At 36.2% G+C, this 24,884-nt stretch overlaps 1 protein-coding gene and 1 long non-coding RNA gene across 3 annotated transcripts in view; one reads left to right on the top strand and one right to left on the bottom strand.

Annotated features, from left to right (window-relative positions):
- Positions 1–24,884, top strand: part of LOC145672153 (leucine-rich repeat flightless-interacting protein 2) — a 186,557-nt gene that overhangs the window by 11,451 nt on the left and 150,222 nt on the right. Inside the window, exon 1 of one of the 2 annotated variants that reach the window (XM_081741491.1) lies at positions 13,781–13,825. The exons of the other annotated variant lie outside the window; for it this stretch is intronic. Coding sequence (XP_081597617.1) covers positions 13,787–13,825 — 39 coding nt within the window. The 5' untranslated portion in view covers positions 13,781–13,786. Of the gene's footprint in view, positions 1–13,780; positions 13,826–24,884 lie in introns of those variants that run through there. 2 annotated transcript variants of the gene reach the window in all.
- Positions 1–24,884, bottom strand: part of LOC145672154 (uncharacterized) — a 137,540-nt gene that overhangs the window by 24,707 nt on the left and 87,949 nt on the right. Inside the window, exon 2 of the long non-coding RNA XR_014128616.1 lies at positions 6,024–6,098. This is a non-coding gene — a long non-coding RNA (uncharacterized LOC145672154). The remainder of the gene's footprint in view (positions 1–6,023; positions 6,099–24,884) is intronic.

Below are 24,884 nucleotides of genomic sequence, written 5' to 3'. Positions count from 1 at the left end.
GAAAAAAAAGAACGATTTGAAAGTGAAAAATAATAGTTAAGTGTACATATATTGGTCATTTAACCACTAGAAATGTGTTTGACATTCATACTTATTGCATAACTACAGTAGAAGGCCTGCTTTAAGTTTTTTAATGGAATAGACTCACTATGTAATGCAGTCAATCATATCTAGTCTGGTCTACTTACCTTTGGCTTGAAAAGTTATCAAATAAAAAGCACACTTAACTTTGGTTGAAACTTAAATTTACAAAATTTTATTTTTCTATTCAGTTTTTAGAATTTTGAAATTACAGTATTTCTAGTATGTCAAACAAAATCCAGTATAATTCAAGGACTTCCACTACAGTAGACACCTTGTGATATCTTGATTCGAACTTAGTACTCAGCGCCTAACATAATGACTTTTTAATTTAACTCGCGCCAAAACGTCTAGCGCCCAAATGGCTTCGCGCCCAAACGTCCAGTGCCCAAACGGCGGGGCCCAAAGGTCCGCGCCCAAACGGCGGCGCCCAAACGTCACGTACCGTGTTTTTTATGCTTGTATATTACGCCGTTTTCAATCTTACATTATCTTTGTGCTGCTTTATCCATTCTTCCATCTTCTATGTTTTTTTTAAGTACCTTGTTAAACTTCGACTTACGAGAAACATACTTCTAAAGGAAAAAAAAAAGAACTTGCGAAAGTACTGAAATCTTCCAACTTAAAACATTAAACACTAAGAGAAGGATAAATTAAAACGTTAGATACTTTGCACTTCTTGGTAGATACAGAAACTTACAACGAAGTTCGGTGATCGTACAAATCAAAGATAATAATAGAATGCTTCAGATGAGTTTTTTAGATATGCCAATGTACTTTACCATTTAGTAAGTGGACTTTTAAATTTTTCTAAGATTTCGCCACAATCACCTATACGTATTCGTAACTAGGGAATTGTACTGTTTAAGTTCCGTTCTTCGTTACCTCGATTTCCTATATAAACATAAAGCAAAATCTCTAAATCTAAAATGTTTTGCCTTGTGGAATCCTCTGTAAATCATAGTACAAGTCTTACTGTGCTAACGTATCATGAGACGACATATTCACACGACACATTTTTTAAAAAAAAAATCAGTGAGAAGCTGTCAATTTTCGTATATCATTTAGAAATTTTATTGGAAATTATTTTCTCAAAATATTTGAGCTGTACTCGTACATTTTAACGCATATAACATCTGGCACATTTTCATTAAAATAAGCAACCATTGATTTTTTTTTTTTTTAACCCGGTAAATCTTTATTGAATAGTGACTTTTCTGGAATGTTTTTGGGAGCCAGTTCTGATGTATTCGACTGCCAGACACTACTTAAAGAGCGCAGGCTTCATAAAAATTATTACTTGTTATTTAACTTCTCAAACAAAACACTGATATCAATTCCATTTCTGACCAGTGATGATCACCTACACACAACAGTTCAAACTAGTAGCATTTAAAGTTGAATGAAATGAAATATATATATCACATTCTAAATATCGTGTATAAATAGTTAAAAAAAACTTTTATTTGTGTATAATAAGAAATTTTGAACTAGTGCATATAGGTAGTCACTAAAAATTAGAAAAGGGATTGTTAATATTATTGGTTTGTTTGAAAAGGACTAACTTATATAATATGTAATATTCTTTGTGACGCGTACATTTTTTAATTAGTGTGTCTGGCAGTTGATGATGCCAGCAGGATTTTTTACTGAAATCATTCCAAGAAAATAACCATCGTATAACGATTATCCTGGGTCTGAGAGATCAGTGGTTGTTAGTTGATAACTGAGACTTTGCAAAGGTAGTGTGATTGTGATTTCAATTTAGCGTCCCTTTCAGCAGCGAGGCTATATGAGATGTGGACCTACAGCTAAACGTGATATCTGAAGCACATTATCTCCCACCGGAAATCAACCCGGGTCTCCCACATTAAAAACGCGTACTCTAACCACTTAACCACGAGGGAGCTCTTTGCAAAGATAGTGCAAGATTACTTAAGGACACAATAGGGTGCATATTTTAAATATAATTGTTTTTTCTACTTCCACATACCCGGTGATATGGGGGCCGCGGTGGCTCAGTGGTTGTGCGTTCACCTCTGGTCCTTGGGGTCCCGGGTTCGATCCCAGCCTCCGCCAAGTGAACTTTGTGGTGGACAAACCGTGTGCGTGGGTTTCCTCGGGGTTCTCCCGTTTCCTCCCACTTTCTTCATTCCACCATTTCATTCATTACTCATCATCACCGTCTCCTTTAGCCTAACCGGCATAACCATGGGACGTACAACTCAAAGATTTCATTTATTTACATCCGGTGATATGTATTCCTGTTTCGGAGTGAGTAGGCGCTCACGCAGGAATACATTCCATCGGATGGTTGGGGGTAGGGAAAAAGTTTTCTCATAAATGCAAAGATGTTTGAAACTATTTGCTATGTAAAATAAAAGCTATTATCCTGGTGGGAGCTCATGTGGTTCGGATTCCATGTTAATCGGTAGGTCCACGTCTCATATAGCGTCGCTACCGAAGGGAACATTAAACTCAAAATCAACTCAACTCAAAAGCTATTATATAGTAATGTTCTTAAAAAATAATTAAACGTACCTCAATTTTTTACATTTCTATGTACATACTGAAGAATACAGCAACCATAAAAATACATTCTGTGAATTTGTAAGTCTCTGTATCAAAATAAGCTGCCTATTAAAAACATCTGCCTATAGAGAGGTTTTAAACGGAAGAGAGTGTTTAATATTTTGGAACATGGTTGTACAAATAAAGAAGTATGTCTTGAGTGAAGACTACTTGAGGTGGATGTGCCAAGTGGAGAAATAAGTTTTCTAGTTCACAGTTACTCTTCAGTTTAATTATAATTTATCGTTATATCCATATGAAAATAAATTCTCATTTATTCTTGCCTGCTATAGGAGTTATAACTCGCCGTAAATTAAACTGAATGTATGAGAAGACGCGGATAGAAGGCATGTTGAGAATAGAAAGTAGTACTGATACAGTTTCGGGGAGTGAGGGGAAGAAACGTTTCCTCCAACGATTTAAACGGCATTATACGGCTGTCATTGTCAAGTATAATAGAATAAGGATATTAGATTACAGAAGTTTCAGTATGAAAAATCATTAAAAAGATAACTATATTAAAATGCTCAGAAGTTCAACGTAGCATTAAGGGGAAATGACAACAATCCTTATCTTACTGATTTTTCTCATAATTCTAACTTACTGTTTAAGAACTGATAGGATATATATTTAATAATCAAATATTAATCTTAAACTCCCTGTATAATCATCCGTATTTATTAGTTTATTCGTATACGTTTCGACGACACCATATCATCATCATCGGTACGAAACTATTAAGGAATATGTCCACTGAGTCGTGGACTTACATAATGTTAAAATTTCAGTCCTTAAGAGAGAGAGAAAACTAAAAGCTGTTAATAGAACACAACTGTGAATATTTTACTCCATTAAATGATAACAAGAGTAGATGAACTTTAGTATCAGACAGTGCGCGTATTGGATGAACTTCAGTGTCTCCGAGTCTTTTAATGAAACTAAAAAATCGGAATTGTGTTCTGCTCTTTTTATTTATAGTTTATTTTACTTATTTCAAAGATTGAAAATTTACCATTATGTGAGTCCACGAATCAATGGAGATATTCCTTAATAGTCACGAGCCGATGATGATGACACGGAGACATCGAAACGTAATACCAATAAGTCAGTAAATACAAATGCTGAAAGTGGGGTTCAAGGTTAGCGAATTTCATTATTTTAAAACTCATTTCCTTATCCCTCCTCCTACCTATGATATTAATGGCCACATAAGTCGTTGAAACGATTAGCATAATTCCCTTTTTGCATTCAACCGAAATTCAAATTATATAATTGACAGTCAAATTCAAATTATATAATTGACAGTCGAGCGCAAGAAACACAAATGCTCCATTTCATTTGTATATGAAATCAACTCTGCTGTTCTTTGGGGCAGCAGACCTTAATAAAGGTTGATAAAAAAACTTAAACGCAAGTATTCCATTCGCCACATAATTCTAAAAATTCGCCTCTGTTAAAATTGCACCATTGTTGTTAAAGAAAATGCCTGTACATTTCATAACCACATTAAAAGCTACTTTGTGGATAGAGAACATTTTTAGAATAATAAATTTGGAGGAAGAAACAACTGAAGCCATATTTATACGATGTAAAGTTGACCAGTTACGCTTTGAGAAGAGATTTCCAGTTTGAAATCCACACAATATCTACTTTTATTTCATAGTAAACGTTAGACCCCTGACACCAGAGATAAGCGCTCTGCCATTAAGCTACTGTGCACTCTTTAAATTTAGATTTTTCAACGTTACTCTCATTTACCTAACTCGATACACATAGTTGCTAATTTATTAGATTTGAGTTTCGAATCCAGCAGTAATTTCTGAGACTGTTTCGTGGGTAAGCGGTTAGCGTACCCACCTTTGGCGTGGGAGACCCGGGTTCGATTCTTGGTTCGGATTCCGTCCACGTCTTACATAGCCTTGCTGCTGAAAGGAACGCTAAACTAAAAATCATATTCATCATCATCAGTAATTTCTTAGTATTTTTATATTATACTGAATAGAAATAGCAAATCTTGCCATAGTCCAGAATTTCAGGCTTTAATTGATAATTTAAATTAATTCAGGTTTCGTCAGAGTTCATTGAAAGGGTTGGTATTAAAATAATCTATAAGTTAGAACAGTAAGTTCCTGCTGAATCTCCACCCTTGTCGAATTTTCTTTTTAAATGTTCATATCATATCCCTGGTAAAATTAGACATTTTCATGTTTGCAAAATTGCATTTCATTTTTTTTTTTTTTTTTTTTTTCAACGTTAGCAAATCATGAAATTAAATAATACGGACCGGACTATCAATTGCATTTCGAGATAAACATGCTTTAAATTATATAAGTTTGCATCGTAGATTAAAAGGTACACATTTGAACCATTCTACACACGCATTAACAGGGTCAGGGGAATCAAGGTGGTCAGGGAGGCTCAGGGAAAAAGACTGGAAATCAGGGAAAATTAGAGAAATTTTATAAAAAATATTTATTTCTAATGATCACAGTATGGGACGTTACTCAGATTTTTATAGGTGGTAATTGGAATGTATGTAGGAGCAATTGATTACTATTTGTCTCTATAGAATAAATATTCTCATATATAAATATTCACTGTTATTTATTCATTATTTATATATCAACGTCATGAGTCAGGGAATTTCCTGCCAAAGGCCAGGAAAAGTTAGGGAAATAGATTTCTACAGATCAATAGAACTCTGATTATAAAGATGCAGATCTCAACACAGACAAACTCGATTTGGACAGAGATTGGGGATTCACTGTTTACAACTTTATTAATAAATGAAATAATTAATTTTATTATTGCACAGCGTATGCAAGCACAACACGTAGTTGTGGTACAAACTATATGGTTTGAAGAGAAAGATGACATATATTAGACTATAGGAGGACTATATGTGTAAAAATTTAATAGCGACGCAGTATTGCTTTATCATAGCATTATTTCTGTGGGCAGTGTTCAGTTCTTGTAATATTTGCTTTCTGTTTATGTGTTATGATACGATTTGATGTATACGAAAAATGTTAACAATATTGACGAATGGATGTATGTTTAAGGGTAATTATTTTAGAAGGAAAGAAGAAGGGAGTTACGTAGACATTCCCTGCTCAGTTTTCTTTTTGAAAATTACTTCGTGTGATCCTGTAAGGTAGACTTCTGAGGTTGTTTCTGTAGATATCAGCATAGATGACAAGTGCAACATGATAACCACTATTTTACATAATTTTTGAACACTGAGTTCGGTTTATAGTGAAATAATCTGATCTAAATTTTAACCCGAGAATTATTAGTAATTAAACATTTAACTAAAGTTTAATACAGAAAATATCTGACACATAATTTATTAAAACGAATAGCTCACTCACCTTTTCGTGTTCCTATGGTCTAGAAAAGATGTTCCTTCATTTTGGGATTGGTCAAGAAGAGCAGGAGATGGTTCGCTGAAATGATACGAAGATTTATTATTATCTGCGCGTGAAAAGGTGAATAAGCTGTTCAGCTGGACGAAAACTGTTTATATAATAAAACCAACTCTGTGTAAGGATTTTTTTCTTAAAATTTTATAATAATAATAATATAAAAAAGAAACTTGAATGTTTTCGTAGGAGCGTTCAAGTAATATTTCAATGAAAAGTTTCTATTTTCTTCAAGAAGCAATGACAGAACAAGCAGACCGTAGATATTTGTGGTGAAATTATAATTTCGGCATATTTTAATGAAACAAATGCAGTACACTAGGAATCAGTAATTTGAGAAAAATCTGATGTGGGACAATAATGGTGGCAGCTTGTGGACCTCCCCCCCCAAACGAAACAAAAGTGAGTATCGTGAAGAGTTGAATTTCAAGCATTCACTGTTTGTGTGTAAAATTCTGTTTGTAAAGTGAAATGTTTTTACGAGTGCTTATTCGTCTTATTTTCTTATTTCTTTAATTTAATTTTACTTTTACAATACGCTTCGTTATCTTAAAATTTTCGACGGCGCACCTTATTGGTGGTTGAAATGTAGAATAGAAAAAAATAAGTATTCAGATAGCCTACTTAATTTCTTGCGATTTCGGGAACGCAGTGTGTTGCAGGTGATTTGTCTTATTACTAACGTAAGTAATGACGTCTGAAGTGACGCAGGTTATTAGTCTGTGTAGTGGCAGTTTATGCATTTTTAACCAATTTCTAAAAGAGAAGATTCTCAGTTATGTATATATATAATATCGGGTATTCTAAAAATGGCACGTACGGACTACAGAAACTCTTTGATTCATATCTATACTTTTATTTTGATATGTGTAATACCGCCAGTACTAATCATCAGAAAGAAAATCAAAGTACAGAAAACAAATTCGGTTCCTTTTCTTTTCCAATTCTCGTAATGCATGTGTTAATTCTTAGCACTTTCTGCCTCTAACCGTACAACTATCACGATCAAAATTTGAATTTCTGTAAATCTATACGTTCCACAGATTTTTTTTGTAACTGCAGCAATATATTCTCTTAAAGTAAGCCTGAAAGCAATGATACACCAAGATTGTTTTGTGTACATTTCGAACAGTTGTTGTATTGTAACAGTGTAATTTTGTTTAAATTATTTTCCTTGAGTGAAATTGGGAGCACGGTGTCTCAAGGATAGTTGGTGGAAGAAGTCACTTGCTCGTGGGTTTTCGGGGTTGTCTCGTCTCTAGAACTTTCTCATTCCATTTCAGTTGTAAAGTAATCTACACTTTCGTTGATCATTCGACCTTTTTAGCCTACATGGCATAACCGTGCTACGTTGAACGAATATATATATATATATATAGTGTATTTATTGGAATTTAACTCCAATTTCAATTTTGTGAGGTTTCACACCATGAAGTAAGTTCTGAATGAAATCTTGTTGTGTAAAGATAATTAATTAAATTCGTAACCTATGCAAATACTTCCACTAGAAATCAGATCCTGAACTATAATATATAGAAAACATGCCTTTGACTGCTTAACAACGAAGGAGACACTGAGAGCATAGTAGCATGTAAAATTTGTATGACAGGCACTTAAGATCTTGATGGATTAAAACACGAATTTCTATGTAAAATTTTAACAGCTTGATGAAATTTGATAAATGAAGTGACGCGCAGAAGTGACACTGGGTATATGGCATTAGATATTACCGAAACTTAGTGCCACATTGTTAAGCATAAGACAGTAAGGTGTTGTTCATTTAGTTGTTTAACGAACTTCCAGATACAGCCAGTGGGATAGTTTTACATAGGAAATATCAACAGTAACATCAGTGGGGAAAGAAACTCAGTCAGGACACACATTTCTAAGGATACCATCCTCGTATTTGTTTGGTGAAATTTAGGGAAACTCTCAGTACTTCCGGCCACCGGATTCAAACCCGGGATCTCGGTCGCCCCATTACGAAAGAAGATCGCTAACTACTAGCCTACGTTCACTTGGTTATTATAAGGAAAATCAGGAGTGGGTGTTAAATCAGAGCTTGGCGTCAGAATTACAAGAATATGCTCAAGGTTTTTATTGTAAAGTTTAAAAGTTGTATAACGATGAAATAAACGAATAAATAAATCATTTTATATATGAGTAATACATTTGTATACTACACCTTTTTTTTTTTTTAAGAAAAAAAATAATAATTGCTTGTTGCTAATACAGTGTAGAGTTAAACGTATGCACGGAATTATTTCAAAACATATTGAAGACATCTGATTATCTTTATTGTAGTACGTTTCGTAATGTATTTGTCGAGTGTATCCTTCGTAGTTGAGGTAGTTACCGCAAGATGGCAGACAGGGCTTATTCGACTCCATTTGTACCTCACGTATTTACATCGTACGTCAAGAGATGGCGCGAAGATCGTTCTTGTTTGCTGTCAGAAAGAAAAATTTAGAAAAGAACGTGTATACGTAAGTTGAATTGAATTGATTTGCTTCTTAATATTGTATTCTATAAAGTGCGATGTCCAACAAGATACGCACTTTCAAAAGGATGATAAAGGTCAGCACTGATTCCCACTCATCGTTAATTCAAACTTTTTTGTTCGGTATATTTTAAGTCAAGTAGCTTCCCTGTTCTCTTCTGATTCAATTAGAAACAAAAGTACTGCTAACCAGCGGTTGTGGTGATATCGAGATAAATTATCAGTGTCAATTCAGCGTTCAGTTTTTTTGATATCTTTTAAGCTATAATTCGGAGATCCGAGTGAAGTTGATTTCGAGTTGACCATTGAACGGAATTTATTGAGAGGGGGTTGCGAACTCAGATGTCTAAGTAAACTCCGCTGAAGGGTCTGATTAATTTCAGTTATCTTGAAGGTGCGATAATCCCTGTGCGTGAGAGAGGGTTAATTTATACATATCACGATTCAGCACTCCCAAATGTATTAATGATGATATGAATTGGTAGAGTTTTACTTCTTCATGGAGAACAAGGAGATGCAGGATTTTTTTTTTTTTAATTGAAATTAAAGTTAGTCATGCCCTCATGCGTAATGTCTAGTGATGTAACTGTTTATCTAACTTCAGCTTGGAGAAGATGTACAAATGACTCCTTCGGACCATAATTGAACTACGTTTTGAATACATACTTTTCCAGAGGAAAATTTTGTGTCTTATGCTGCACCACAAGATCTTTTTAAGTGGACAGGGGTTAAAAGTCCAAACACTTTGCGTATATGTAAAGAAGAAAAACTGCAATCAAACTGACGCATTCCAGTGAAATGGACAAATAATGAGGAGACAGGCATCTTGTACTTGGAACCTGAACATGAAGAAGTGGGGGAGACATGTGGACAGTGTCAGACAAACAAGTGAAGAGGTATTTTACGAAACACAACCGGTAGAAGATAATATATTTATGACATACCCTCCCATCGAATATTTCTGGCTATGCCTATGTTGGAGGGATCAAAATGTGATTGAGGGGGGAAGAATTCCCTCATTCACCGGTAATCCACTCCCAGAAGATAGCATTAACCTAATTGAGAATGGAGTGGCTCCGCGTGGTATAGTCGCTAACGCTTTCGCCTTTGGTGCGAGCGGTCGCGGGTTTGGTTCCCGCTGGGGCCACTTGGTCGAAAAAGTGTAACAGCTTTTTCAGGCCAGTCATCTTGAGTGGGGTTCTTCCTGGGTTTCCCTCAGTCTTACTAGGCAAATGCTGGGATGGTACTTAACATATAGGTCCCAGGCCGCTTTCTTCCTTCCCTTTCCCCAGATAATGTGCCGAGGGACGTCATCTCTCATATACATGACGAGCTAACTGGCCTTCGATACCGACAGCCCAGAAATCTAATTCAGAATAGTGAATCTGAGTCCCAATGGGCCCAGATTGCAAAATAGCCATCTCTATAATTTCCACAATACAGCACTCGTGCGGTGTGTCAGTCTCACCCATATGATATAAACATATCTACAATATGGAGCAACCATTTCCAACTGAATGCTCTGTGACGTCACAGCTTGCTACACACTCTCAGTTAACCTCCTATAGTGCAAAGGGAAGGCAGGAAATCTAGCGTTCACAGAAGAAGGCAAGTTAGGGGTTGTGGATGGTTTTGCAGATACGAGGATGGATCAGAAACTAAAGTTACAAGGCCATATTTCTAGTGTTTCGTTTGTTAGAAAGGAATGAGGAGTGTACTGTAATTTTAATACATGGAGTTGGCAACTGTGCAGAGTCATCTATGGCGCTAATTGACACAGAATTGACACTCGTTTAGAAAACTAGTCTCGCGAAAAAGTCCGCTCAGTTATTCGATTTTTGTGAGTGAAACATGTAACCGTGGCCGAAATTCAGCGGCAGCTGGTAGAAGTTTATGCAGAGACTGTAATGTTTTCGTCAGTATGCCGCAGAATGGTGTCGAAAGTTTTCGGCTGGTATAGAAAACGTGGCCGACTCAGCACAGCATCAGCAGATTTGAACACAACTCGCTTGAAGGAACTGATTTAGGACAATAGGAGGATCAGGTTATAGCATCTGATGACAGAATTGAGAATGTCGTAACGTGATTCGCTTCAGATGAGGAGGTGAAATACTTCGTGACAACATGGCTGAATACGCAAGGACAGGATTTTTTACAAGGAAGATTTTTTCAAACTCATCCCACGATGCGACAACCGATAGGAAGATTATGTCGAAAAATAACCTAATGTATGTGCTATCTGTTGTTTGTAATGATTGTATGAAATAATATATACATGTTTCACAACAGGTTTTGTAACCTTACTTTCTGATCATCCCTCGTACAATGCTTGTAGATTCATGACTAATCGAATACTGCCAACCTTATTTTGTTCATTTCTCTCCCCATTGTGTGCTCAGCTTGTTCTCTTTCTCCTAGCTCTGTTCGTAAAAACCCGCTTTTATGTCATACATTGCGAGTTGGCCTTCGACACGGAAGACCCGGGTTCGATTCCCAGTGGGATGTCATGTGGTTCATATCCCATGTTGTAGATTCACGTATCATATAGCCTCGGTGCTGAATCGGATGCTAAGCTTAAATCAATCAACCAACTGACGAGTTGGAAACATGTAGATTTACATATGCTTTGAATGTATACCACCAAAGCTATGAAAGCCATACAGATTTCTACCGGTAATCGATTATGATTTAGAAATTAGATTTCGGGGCTTTCGCCATATATGGTCATGTTAGCGCGTCAACGTATAAGGGATGACGTCTGTCGGCGATCATACTATCCGAGGAAAGGGAAGGAAAGAAGCGGCTAGGGACTTACATGTTAGGTACCATCCCAGCATGTCCCTGGTGTGAATGAGGAAACCTAGGAAAACCCCACCCAGGATACCTGACCTGAAAAAGCTTTTACACTTTTTCGACCGAGTGTCCCCACCGGGAATCGAACCCGATACCGCTTGACCAGGATTCGAATTCGGATCTGTTACGTAAAGAGAAGAACGTTTAGTATTTATCAGCGAGAAATATCAAATGTATTTAATGTGATTATAATACATGTTAAGTAAAACTTGCATCAGTGAATAAATATTTCAAAAATTATTTATTTATTTTATGAAATGTCATTATATTTCTAAATTAAGGCTGCATGAAAAAGGTCATTTATCCCTAATACAATTGGATATTCCTGTTTTCATAATATAGCTCAAGGAACGTGACCTTATATGATATAAACAGAGACGAAATACAATTTGAAACACTGTTTTATTTTTGTGAAATATAAACAACACGGGCGGGAGTTGTCAGTGAAAACTTCCTCTCGCCCCATTTTGGTTGAGTGAATCACACTTAACACAAAAACCACATAACGCCGACAATGTGTTTCGGTGGGTAATCGCACAGACGGCGGTTAAACATTCTACTAAACGGGATGTTGAGAGTGGTGCAGGCTGGTTTGTGCAGATGATTAAACGAAGGCCAAGTCAGCAGATGTTTCAAACTTTTTTTTTTTTTTTTTTTTTTGGTTTGTGTGTTTCATATGTGTGGGAAGAAGTTTCAAGCTGCTAGTAGTAAAGAGTGGATGCAATTATTGGGTTGTTTCATTACAATAACTTTGCAAAAGCCTGATACTTGCCTTTGATAATATTATTAGCTGTAACCATTGACGTCCTTCATGAAAATAAATAAATAAATAAATAAATAAAGTTGCCACGATTATACCGGCTAAGTTAAAGGAGATGGTGATGATGATTAAGGAATGAAATGGTAGAATGAAGAAGGTGGAGGAAACGGGAGAACCACGAGAAAACTCACGCACACAGTGTTTCTCCACCACAAAGCCCACTTGGCGCGAGCTGGGATCGAACCAAAGAGTGGAAAAGACCCTATGCACCAATGAGCTACCGCAGCCGCTTTGCACCCTTCATGGAAAGTAAGAGAATTGGATTATGTGTTCGTGAATAAATTAATGCGACTTTTACTTCTAAATATTCTACATTGTTCTACAGCAGTGGTTACCAACCGGTGAGTCCCGGTCCCAGAGACAGAGTCGGATTAAGATCCTTAGAGGCCATAAGCTCTTAAAAAGATTTTGGTGCACACATACAATGACGATTTCAGGGGTGGCCCAGGGGGATTTCATCCAGAGGTACGAAAATCCATCCCTAGTAATTCTTCGATCGTGCTGAACTTCGGATAACAGTATAGAAATACTACTTTCACCCTCAGGGTATTCAACCGCCACCCCCCTGGGGAAAATCTGAAATCATCACTGTCCACATGTGTATGGAATTTAAACTACAAACAATAATAAAACATTAAATAAAATTTGTTTTTCGATATTAATCAGAACTTTCAGTAAGATGGAAATAGTGTTCATTTTTGTATATTTCTACTTGTATTGAGATGTATATTTCAAAAGTTTTCTCTGTTTTCTAAATTGCAAAATCTTTGATGGAATCCTCAGTCGTTACTATTACAAATCGAACTATTTATGGTTATATTATTATTATTATTATTATTATTTACGTCAAGGAAGTTAGACAATCAAAGAAATTAACACTTTCTAATCTAGTTTTTCTGTCAGCCTCTGTTTTGGACGGGAAGGGACTAAATGTCTTCTCCCTGCCATTTTCCAGCAAGGATATCCGCACGAATACAACAGATGGCCTGGCAAGAAACAGAGAGTACAACCCATACTGTTAGTTAGCTAGAGACTGCACTACATAATCAAAAGCGTCGGACGGGCTCCGGCAGAAATATTAATATGTCAGACGAGGTTCGACATAAGATCGGGTTTTTTAGACGTCTGTTTATTTTATTGATCTGTTCCCTAGAATATTGTTTTGATACGTAGCCCATAACTATCGTGAGATTCCAGTGAAAACTTTAGTGGAAGTTTGATTTAAATAGGCAAATTATTTTTCTGAGTTTAATAAATAACGTACCCGTACCGCCATTTTCTGATTTTTGTTATATTTTAGAATATTGGAAAATTGTGTTTTCCAAGTAGGAGTTCATGTTACTTTTATACAGAGCGAAGAACTTTAACACAAGCTTACAAATTGTCCCGCTTTCTGTATGTTACTGTTTGTGTTTGTATGCATTGTGTTTTAATAGTACTTAAATGTTGTGAGAGATGTTTGTGTTCGAATTCTATCATTGATGTACTTTGACGTTTTTGATTTCAGTAGCAGAGAGATCGTAGTGGCATGTTTTCAAGATGTTTATTATGGTGAAAGACCAAGCTCATGATGTAGAGGTGAGGCTCACTTGTCTCCTACAAATACACACTCATTGTTTCGCACGTAAATCCCTCATGCACAAAAATGCACTCAGCGTCAACCGTAACGAACGCACTACATTTACATGTTAGACGCACTTTCTAATGTATTCATTTATTTGCATTACAAGTCCACATGTTTCATCATGTGTAGCAAAGAACGCAAAGTGACATTCACTTAATGTATGTATGTAACGCGACACGCTATTAAATCTTTACAACGTAACTTAAGGTTTGCTAAATAGCAGTATTCAATGGAGATCTCAAAATAATCTTACATTGTCATTTCGAGATATTATGGAGGAACTCAGATGCTTTTCAGAAGTTAATTGTACTTGTTGGTTCAAGGGAGAAAAAATCGAAAAAAAGTACACAGAAGAAATCGCCCTTTCTAAACAATACACTAATATCAATAATAAGACCAGAAATTGTAGACTTTTCGTATTTAATAATAATGGAAAATAAATTATATTGAATTAAAACTCTGACATTTCAATCCATGTATAGATAAGTCTACCAAATAGGTTTTAATTGCTAATTATATGTGGTTAGTATCTCGATTCCGTTCATACTGGATTCTCTGGGCCACGGTGGCTCGTTGGTAGAGCGTTCACCTCAGGTGGGGTCCTTGGTTCGATCCTGGCTCGCGCCAAGTGAGATTTGTGTTGGACAAACACAGTTTGCGTGAGTTTTCTCGTGGTTCTCCCGTTTCCTCCTACTTTCTTCGTCCATTATTTGATTTATTTGTCATCAACACCGTCTCCTTTAGCCTAGTCGGCATAAACGTGAGACGTAAAACTTACAGATTTCATTTCATTTCGCTACTTTCTAGGAACTCAAGTTTTTCCTCAAGTGTCTCTCAATCTTCCTGCTGGCCTAGTAACTAGCGCTCACAGATATTGATCCTGGATTCGGTCCCCGGTGGGAAATTATTGAACGCGTGGTTCAGATTCATTCTAAAGCGGTAGTCCATGCCTCATACAGCTTTGGTGCTGAAAAATGATAAACTTGGACAAACAAACAAACACCAATTGCCTCGATGCTGAGTCAGGGCTCCTCCGTTTCTGAGCGATTAGCGTACGCGCCTTTGGCGTGGGAGATCTGGGTTCGATTCCCAGCGGGAGCTCATATGGTTCGGATTCCACGTTAATCAGTAGGTCTACGTCTCATATAGCCTCGCTGCTGAAAGGGACGTTAAACTCAAAATTAACTCAACTCAACTCGATGCAGAGTCAGCACCGAAAATTTTGTGGCTTTTTTTCGTCTCTCCTTTTCCATAACGTCTTTTAGTTGGATTGTTCTTTTTAGTTGAGACACTCATTCTGAACTGAAACTCGCTTTGATTTCAGTTATATCGTTTTTTTTTAATTTTATTTTTTGTTTTAATTTGCAGTACACGTCTTGTGTTCTTTGAAGCGAGAGTCTGGTTCGATCAACAGTATGAGCGCCCGGATAACAAATACGCAGATATTATCCAATATCCATTATCTCTATACGGCCTTGCGTACAGTGAAATATTCTGTCTAAGTCAAGTGAAAACTACACTCGAATTGGTCGACTGCTTCGAAGTTATTGACAACACAAAAAAAGAGGAGGCACATACTTTAGGTACTATACGTGAAAGCGTTTCGTAGTGAATGCTTATAATACTGTGGTCAGACAATTAAAATGATAACAGCGGGAAATATTGTTTTATTGTTTGTAAATTAATCTCCTTTACAGTAGGGAAGCTAAATTTTGTAAGCATTCACTACGAAACGCTTTCATGTACAGTACCTAAAGTATGTATCTCCTCTTTTGTGTGTTGTTAATAACTTCGAAGCATTCGACCAGTTTAAGTGTAGTTCCTCTCGACGTAGACAGAATGTATTTCACTGTACAGTAATGGATATTGGATAATATCTATGTATTTGTTACCTGGATATTATCAGATATCTGTTATTTGAAATAATCTATATGATTGAATCATACTTAATTCCATCGAAAGTTCTACTTTCACTCTCGTGAAGTCCTTCACAAAATTACATGTAAAGGGGATATACATCCACTTTCGCTTAAAGTGACCAACTTAAATGAAAATCCCAGAGATATGTAAATTTAAGTCACAAATCAGTCATCAGTACAAGGCTATTCATTGTACCTCGCTAAGAAATTCTACTATTTTTAATCTATCTTTGTGATGTGTGTGAGGTTTATAATTTACAGGTTGTGTAGGACTTATCTTTTAAGTTATTTTAGCGTTTATTGCACAGCACATAAATTCATAATTTTGCTGATCAGAATGAAACAATCATATTGTAAGAGCAGGGCGAGGAACCAGAGTAATTGAATAATTAAATCGTCATTTAACCAATGAAGAAAGATTTTAAATTTATCCTCAGTCATCCTAGGAATATGTTACGGCTAAAGTGTGCGGGAGGTCCGCGTTCGTTTCCCGATAGAAACCCATATTTGGATCCTTCGTTAAAGTGTAGGACCACGTCTCATATAGTTTTCGTGTTGAAAAGGGACATTAAACGCCAAGCATAGATAATAAAAAAAAAATACATCCTACTACATAGAGATGCTAGGAATAGCCTTAATTTTATTGGTAACAGATAGAAAAGACATATTTTGAGATTAGCATTCGTGTTGAAATAATAAAAAACGTGTGTTATTTGATTTTCTTTTCCATATTTGATCAAACACAAGCTTAGTGGAAAAAAAATCAAAAGAATGGGCAGCGTATTGTGTCTCACTTCGCTGATCCGATCAGCATATCAGTATATCAACTAATTTTTTAATGTTAATGCCTTTTCAAAACAATTCTGAATTACCGGTTCCGTAGGGAAGGGGGAGTTAAACTTGCTTTACCTGTAACTGTGTTTGATAGATTAAGATCCCGGCGACAAAAAAAAAAAAAAAAAAAAAAAAAAAAAAAAAAAAAAAAAAAAAAAAAAGCATTCGGTAATTTCATTTAATGATGGTTATCTTCAACCATTTGTTTCTAATTTATATGCTCTCATTGTTTTGCTAATTGTTGGAATTTCAAGAATGTATTTTGAAGTATAATCTTGAGCGATAAACTGATACCGTGGCAGAAAATATGTTGTAATTGATTAATTGTTACTTGTAAACGTATCTCATCATTCTGTTTGACAGTGTTAAATATATCTTTTTTTTTTTTTTTGTTATCTGAGATAATTCTACTGAATATAATTTGATTTGATAGCAAAATAACCATGTTCTGCTATTAAATACATAAACAGCTGCTATAGCACTTCTAGAAAATCGTAAAGTGCGGTGATAGTCCGAAAACTACTATAATATCAAAGAAAGGACTCGCCATGTTTCGTGAAAATCAAAAAAATATGTGTCAAATTTAACGTGGAACTTTTTGGGATGAATTCATTCCATGGTTGATTTTTGAATCAAAAGATCAATATATTTCATTTTTTGTAGGCCTTAGGGCCGCGGTGGCTCAGTGGTAGAGCGTTCACCTCTGGTGCTTGGGGTCCCGGGTTCGATCCCAGCCCCCGCCAAGTGAACTTGGTGGCGGACAAACACAGTGTGCGTGGGTTTTCTCGGGGTTCTCCCGTTTCTTCCCACTCTTCATTCCACCATTTCATTCATTATTCATCATCACCGTCTCCTTTAGCCTAATCGGCATAACCGTGGGACGTAAAACTCAAAGATTTCATTTCATTTTTTTCTTGTAGGCCTTATATCTGGAGAACCACATATGGTGTAGCCAAACCCAAACTATCAGTTAACTCATTATGATGTGCTTATTCCTTAAAAAAAAAAAAAAAAATACGAAAACTCGATTTAGGGACCGTTCAAAAATTTAGTGGCCTCTGATCCAAAAACTAATTATTGGCCAAAATCGCAATCTTTTCATGCATTTTTTTTTATCATTCCTAAAATTCTTGTTACCCCGAGTAACAGGAAGGGATGATTTTGAAGCGTTGAAGGAAACACATGCATTGATTAATGAAACTATATATATATATATATATATATATATATATATATATATATATATATATATATATATATTAATGAAAGCTACCTCAGATTTTTGAAACCCAGGTGGGCTGAATTCATCGTAATATCTTTAAATCGATTGTGGATTCAAAGCAATAGAGAAGATTCTTCTGCTATGTAAAAATATACATTATGTTCCATGATAAAATATTTTTAGTACGGAGATTATATTCGATTTAACTAAATTTAGTAAAAAAAAATCGTGTAAATATTTAAGCTTTGAAGGCAGTTGAACTAATTCGAATCCGCCACGAGGTGGCTTCACGGTCGAATTTATATGGTTACTAGTCGTTGACCCCAAGCCTTCATCTCTCTGTACACTGTGGATTAAAATTGTGCTTAGTTAAGAGCTATTAATTATGTATTTCTGCTAATAATAAAAAAGCAAAGCGTGGACATGTTCATCATTAGCCAGTTTCAAATAATTAAGTTTAAAACAATACAGTTTAAATTGTAATTAAATCATCATAATATTTTACGTAGAAATATATTCAAATGTTAATGTTGAAGTCTAAATATGGTTATTGACCTTGCCCTATGTGTCAGTCTCTTCCCCTTCCACTTTTGTAGGTATTTCTGGCTACATTGATCTTTGGGAAGCCGAAGTGCACGGCGTTCGCAACGCGTTTTTATGGTTCATGCTACGCTTACGCTTACGTTTTTATTGTTCAGCGTACACTTCTAATACGCAGACCCTGTATTTAAATGTGGATGGCTAATTGCGTTGCAAACGCGAAAGCAATAAAAACGCGCAGGATACGTCGGCTCGAGCATATGTGGTGCGTTTCGGAACACTAGACTGCCTGCTATTCTGGAATCAGTAAGAGATGTCTAAAGGAAGGAAAAAAGGAGACTTGTTGCCAGGCAAGGGGATTTTAGCAAGAAACAACTGCTTGGAAGATGCTTTGTGCAGAGTATTGGAATTCTAGTGTTATAAAATATGTGCGTGTATAACAAAATTCACAAAAATACCAGGTAATTCCGAGAAAATAGATAATTACAGAAAAAAATCTATGTGACACAATAGGGGTGTTTCTCGTGATTCGCATGAATGGGAATAAGGGTGTGGCAGTATGGCCTGGAAACCCTGACTGGCTCACAGTATGATTTATAACTCTGGTGAAAACAATTACCGAGTAGCCACCTAGATCGCGTTCGCTGCGGGTGGTAACGCATCGGAAACACATCCTCGAATAGCCATAGTCTTAAGTGCCTAACAGTGCACATCTGCATCAATGGAATCTCCAACGTAATGGTGTATCTGACCGAGAATTTGAGCTGCTTCCTTCGGAACCACATGTTGATTTACTCTACTGAGATTTGCCGTTAGGATAGTAAGCTGTCTCTGGAAATAATGCTAGTACATAACAATAACATAAAAGTTAGTAGTATAAAATTATAAGTTGAGATATTTAAACTTACCATTGAAGATGTTTGTAGTAAATTTACTGAGGACTACTCGACGCTTGCTCCCGAACAGCAATAAATATCTGCAAAGCATGATAAAAGAGTTCCAGCTCAACCTACTTAAGAGAAACTGAATTATAACTGAAGGGAAGCCGTCTTTCCCACCCGAAACTTGACTCGGTAATGATAAACTAGGAATTTTTGTCTTGTGAATGAGTCTCTCTGAGACAACCCTCGACATACGGATCTGCGGCTCGACGTACAAAAAAGCCGTCGCTTCCTTTCTAGCTTTTTTTTTTTCATATTTGAAGGAAGGAGAGAGGTCTTTGTACACAAGGAAAACACTTGCTTCTGCTCGAAACAGTTCTTCTTGTATGAATATTCGAAGACTGGCAAGCAGATAGACAAGAATCATCTGCCATGGAAATGATGTGGGTGAAAAGACCTGCATTATACAGCTAGTAAATATATAAATGATAATATGTATCAGTACTATTAAAGTTAAGTGTGTATACCTAACTTACAATGTGGTATGTAAAATCAACTGGGCATGTTATCCGTAAATACAGATTCAGCTGAGCCGCAGTGGTTTAGTGGTAGAGCGTTTACCTCTGGTGTATGGGGTCCTTGGTTCGATCCCAGCTCGAGGCAAGTGAGCTTTGTGGTGGACAAACACCATGTACGTGGGTTTTCTCGGGGTTCTCTCGTTTCCTCCCACTTTCTTCATTCCACCATTTCATTCACTTTTCATTATCATCGTCTGCTTTAGCCCATCCGGCATAATCGTGGACGTAAAACTTAAAGATTTCATTTTGATTGATTTAGCCGTGGTAGTAATAAGATATATAAAATATATTTATTTTCACATAGATATACATTAATATATTGACATGTTCTGTACCGCATGTACGAACGTACTAATACTGTTGTCACTTGAATGCAAAATGAATAAAATCATATTCCAGAAATTTAGTTACGACATAAGTTAATTGAGAGATTTGTGCCAAGTATAGGATATTACGCCAACTTTACTGATATATGAACACAAACGTTTCTACATTGTTAGAAAATTATAATCTTTCCGTATAATTAGGGTGACAGAATAATATGATCATAATCGATACCACATTTAGTTCGATTGTTTAGTTAGATTTCAGCACCGAAGTCAGTTCGATTTCTTAGGTCGAGGAGGTGGATGGGGCGTGAATACGAAGGGACAGCGACAAAGACATAAAGGAACATCATAGAACTGTTTATTTATTTATTTTATGTAGATAATTTAAAACAGAGCTATAGGTCCTTTTACAGAATATATATACTATATTAACAACAGTACGGTACACAAATCCAAGACTATGAAAGCTTATTATTAACTGGTTAATTGCCTGGGTTTGAGTTCAGTGTCCCTTACAGCAGCAAGACTGTATGAGACGTAGACCTACAGATTAACCTAGGTGGAATTTGAACCACATAAACTCCCACCGGGAATCGAACCTGAGTCTGAGAGGTGGAAACATAATTTAAGACTGACATTGCACGCTGTAGCGCCTCCCTAGCTACGGATCCGACTAGGGGGTACACAGGGGTTGGCTCCTGGGGTTCGGAACCCCCTGAAAATCCCAACATTTTAATCTAATTTTAGGGGTTATTTTACAAATTGTAATGTAATTCATTCTCATATTGAAGTTGAACTCCACGAAATAAATTTCTGCGTACATGTCTGGACCTGACCGAGGTAGTGAGAAACATAAATGTACAACTTAATTAAATCCGAATCTTGGACAAAAGTCGAATGTGCTAACCATTTACCCACAAAGGAGGTGTTCGAATTCGGTATTGAGACTTTGAGTTCAGACGTACTTTTTATCTAAGACGTAGGAGGAGAAGCTCCCAAATATTGCCTACAATAACAAGTGGGGACATATTCTAGTTAACTTATATTTTGTTTGTGTGTAGTCCTTGTTAGTTCACATCTGATTCCAAATCAGTGTATATTGTTTTAGTTCATTTTCTCTTCTTGCTATAGTGGTTATGTCATCTGCATAAACGAATTTATTTTATGCTATTTTGTATGTATTGCAAAGTAAAATATTTAACGAACAAAACAAACTTCACTACCGGGGACATTCATATCATGTGTTCAGAATTAGAGTTGATTCCAGTTTATGGTCGAAGGAAAAAACGTATATTGTAGTTTTTATTTATATTCGCACAAAAGAAAGCTACATTTAAATTTTAATATAATCAAGATATTTATTGATCATTTGCAGTTGTTATTTTTTCATTTACATAATAAAACACATTATTATATTCGTTATGAGTCAGAAATATGTAGGGCAATATACTTGACTGCAGTCAATGTTAATCATGATAGTAACTAACCACCACACAGTATAATTGAGGCTGTGTGTGGAAAACGAGCTGAAAACATGTTATAGTATTGAAATTACCGAGATGTCATACACATTGTGTAATAAATGGAAACAGGACAAAAATGCGGCGTTATTTTTATGAACTTTAATAACTCTACACAGTGCAATTTAGTAGCTGGAGCAACATAAATGTCGTTCGTAATTTACTGCACTGTTTGAACAATGAGATTCATCAAAAGTGTTCTGATGTGTGACCGGGAACACCTCAAGTCATTTGTCATGCATTCTTTAAACGATAGCTTGACGCCAGCAACGTGCATTATTAATGGTGATATCTTCCTGAATCGGAATCCTCATCTCTGCATGCACTGACATCTTATTATTGTTCGTTTTGAATGTTCATGAAATTTTATGAAGAATGATGGAGATGATAAAAGGTCACTTCATGGTTATATCAGTTGAATTGTGGGTTTCGAAAGGCAGAGAGATACAATCTAAATAGGAGTTAGTACCAGTAATACGATTTCAGTAGTAATATAGATCAACTTCTATATGTTAGCCTCTGAAAGTGTCCAATTTACAGACCAGAAAAAGTAAAAAACAAGAGGCCAACTTAAGTGTTATTGTAATTACTACGCTTTCCCAAAAATGTTAGCAGGCATAAGTATAAAGCCAGAACGACTGAATTGTTATTACGATTGTGAGAATATGTTAAGAAAAAAAAATTGGTGGCCAAGTTTCTCCAAGTAACATTGTACAGTAGAACCTGTTAAGTCATCCGCTTAATTTAGCTTCATACCTGTAGAACTCTGCACTTGCAGATACATGGTCGTATATAAATTGGCAACTTCTGTTGAAAGCTGGACATTTTGTAGCTGTAGAAAACCAATGGTGGCCAAATTACATCACATCACATATTTAACGTATGAGTATGTGCAGGAAGTTCGAAATTCAGTTTATTGTATAGATATGGAGATGTGTCAGATAGGCGTGATAAGTTATCCTGTAGAAAATACGCACAAGATCTAAGGGAAGTTAGTTTGAAAGCCTTTGGTAAAGTGACAGGTAGACAATAACAAGCTGGCAGGGTAAAAGTGGTGGATCGTAAGGAGTTGAGGTAACTATCCTGACTGGATGGGCATCGGATCCAAGGACGAGTTTCTGTTTCTGCGGTGATGAATTTTGTGGTTTTTAAAGAGTGAATCAGGGAATGAGTTGCGAAATAAAATAGTACCTTGAGTTATACATCTGTCATAAATACATGTATGCAATTGTTTTATGTGCATTGCTTAAAAAAAATCAACCAAAAGTTGCATCCCTTTTGAGTTTTAACGCTTGATGATGAACGTATAAAATGTTATTTTATTTTTATTATTTTAAAGATGACTAGCTAAACCTGTGCTGTCTACTCAGCGCATCATTCTGATATGACCATGTATCTCCTTCCCATTTTCCTCGCTATATCTGTGCATCTCTGTTTACACACATAAGTGAAGGCAGGACGACTCACAAAGGGTGTGAATTGCTATAGACAAACATATAAATGTGGCTTTTAATGTATAGATGTTGTGACAAACTTGGAGAAGTGGCAGATGGTAAATTGATTTTTTCCCCTTATAAATCCATATCCGTCCGAGTACTCCTCATGGCGGCTCTTGAGGCCTTTGAAGTTGTCAGCATGCAATAGGTTTTGCAATTCAGATTTAAGCAAAGTGCCTGCAATATCCGTCAACCTGCCCTACGTAGCTCCTCTACTGGTTGCCTAACGCAAGGATATGAACCTTAGCTTCGGCCTAGCGATAATGTTAATCTTACGGACTCAAAATGACCTATAAAATGTTGATTAACGGCACTTTTTTCTTTTTTAAATTTTGAACGAGAACTGACAGGTCTACACAAAGTTTGAAATATACCAGTGAAAACAGCACGTTTCTCGGGTATGTGGTTTCCGAGATCTCATTGCAAAAAGGAATTAGCCACAAACATATACACTTTTCTTAACCACAAATACACAAACTAGCATTGTAGTATATAGATGCTTATTTAGGATTACGCTAATGGGCTTTATAAAATTGTAATGTTAGAACTTCCATCCGCCGATCTTACTCCTTCAACGAAAGCGAATATTTGAATTTTTTTTTTGTAACAGTTAAAGCGATTATCTTGGTCGAGTTCATTAATGCAGTCAATCCGTTAACATCTTCACAGTAACGGTGATTTTAACGGTGGCCATCCATATCTCACATGGAATATTGACCGCTTCAACTACCAGCATAGACACTTTATTCATAAATGTAAGTTTCGCGAAATCCTCTGTATTGTCATCTTCATCATTAGGTATTCTGCCATTATTGGCAGGTCACTTGCTGCAACTCAGAAGCTTCCATGCTCCACGGCTTTCCGCTAACCTTTTCATCTTCACGTACGATTTCTTTGTTATGATGTCGTCCATTTATTGTAGTCTCCTTCGCCCTCTCCCTCTCTTTCCTGCCACCATACTCTGGCATGTCCCACATGATACAGTTCCTTCTTTCCCAATGTCCCAACCAGTTTCTCTTCCTCTTCTTAATAATATCTAAAATTATTCTTTTCTCCTCCACCATCTCTAACACTCTCATTCGTTTTTTACTCGACCCAAGATCCAGATAATACTTTCCATTCTTCTCTACAACCACATTTCGAAAGCTCCCAATCGTTTTTCATCATTTTTGCATAGTGTCCATGTTTCTGCCGCATATAGTACTGTACTTTACACGAATCATTTTATGAGTCTTTTTCTCAACTCTGCATTCAGGGTCCCATAAAAAAGTATTTTCTTTCTCCTAAAGGCTTCTTTCGCCATTGTCTTCAACAGAGTTTATTTTAATTTTAAATATCAATTGTTTAACGCAATTTCTTCAAAATTCCACGCAGTCAACAGGTTAGATATATATATTTCATGATCGGTTACTCTATTTCTCTGATGTACTTAAACAAGCACTTGGTTTCTTTTCCGTTCTAGTTAGTTTTCCATGTAACGTTTTTAGTACACTCATACCATTGTCTGCAGGTACCATCATCACTGTAGACATTCATTATTAATATAGATCACTTCCTACTATTTCTGGTATCAGGGCCTGGCCATGTTATACTTCATTTCGATAATAATAAGCTTTACTGGTATTTACTGTATAGTACTAGAAACAGCCGTGATCATGATCCAATTACAGCACATCCTCAAAATCAGAAATTAA

This window comes from Thermobia domestica, chromosome 15 (genome assembly GCF_964235325.1).
Source record: "Thermobia domestica chromosome 15, izTheDome1.hap1.1, whole genome shotgun sequence".
Classification (NCBI taxonomy): Eukaryota; Metazoa; Arthropoda; class Insecta; order Zygentoma; family Lepismatidae; genus Thermobia; species Thermobia domestica.
This window is presented reverse-complemented; position numbering and strand designations above follow the sequence as displayed.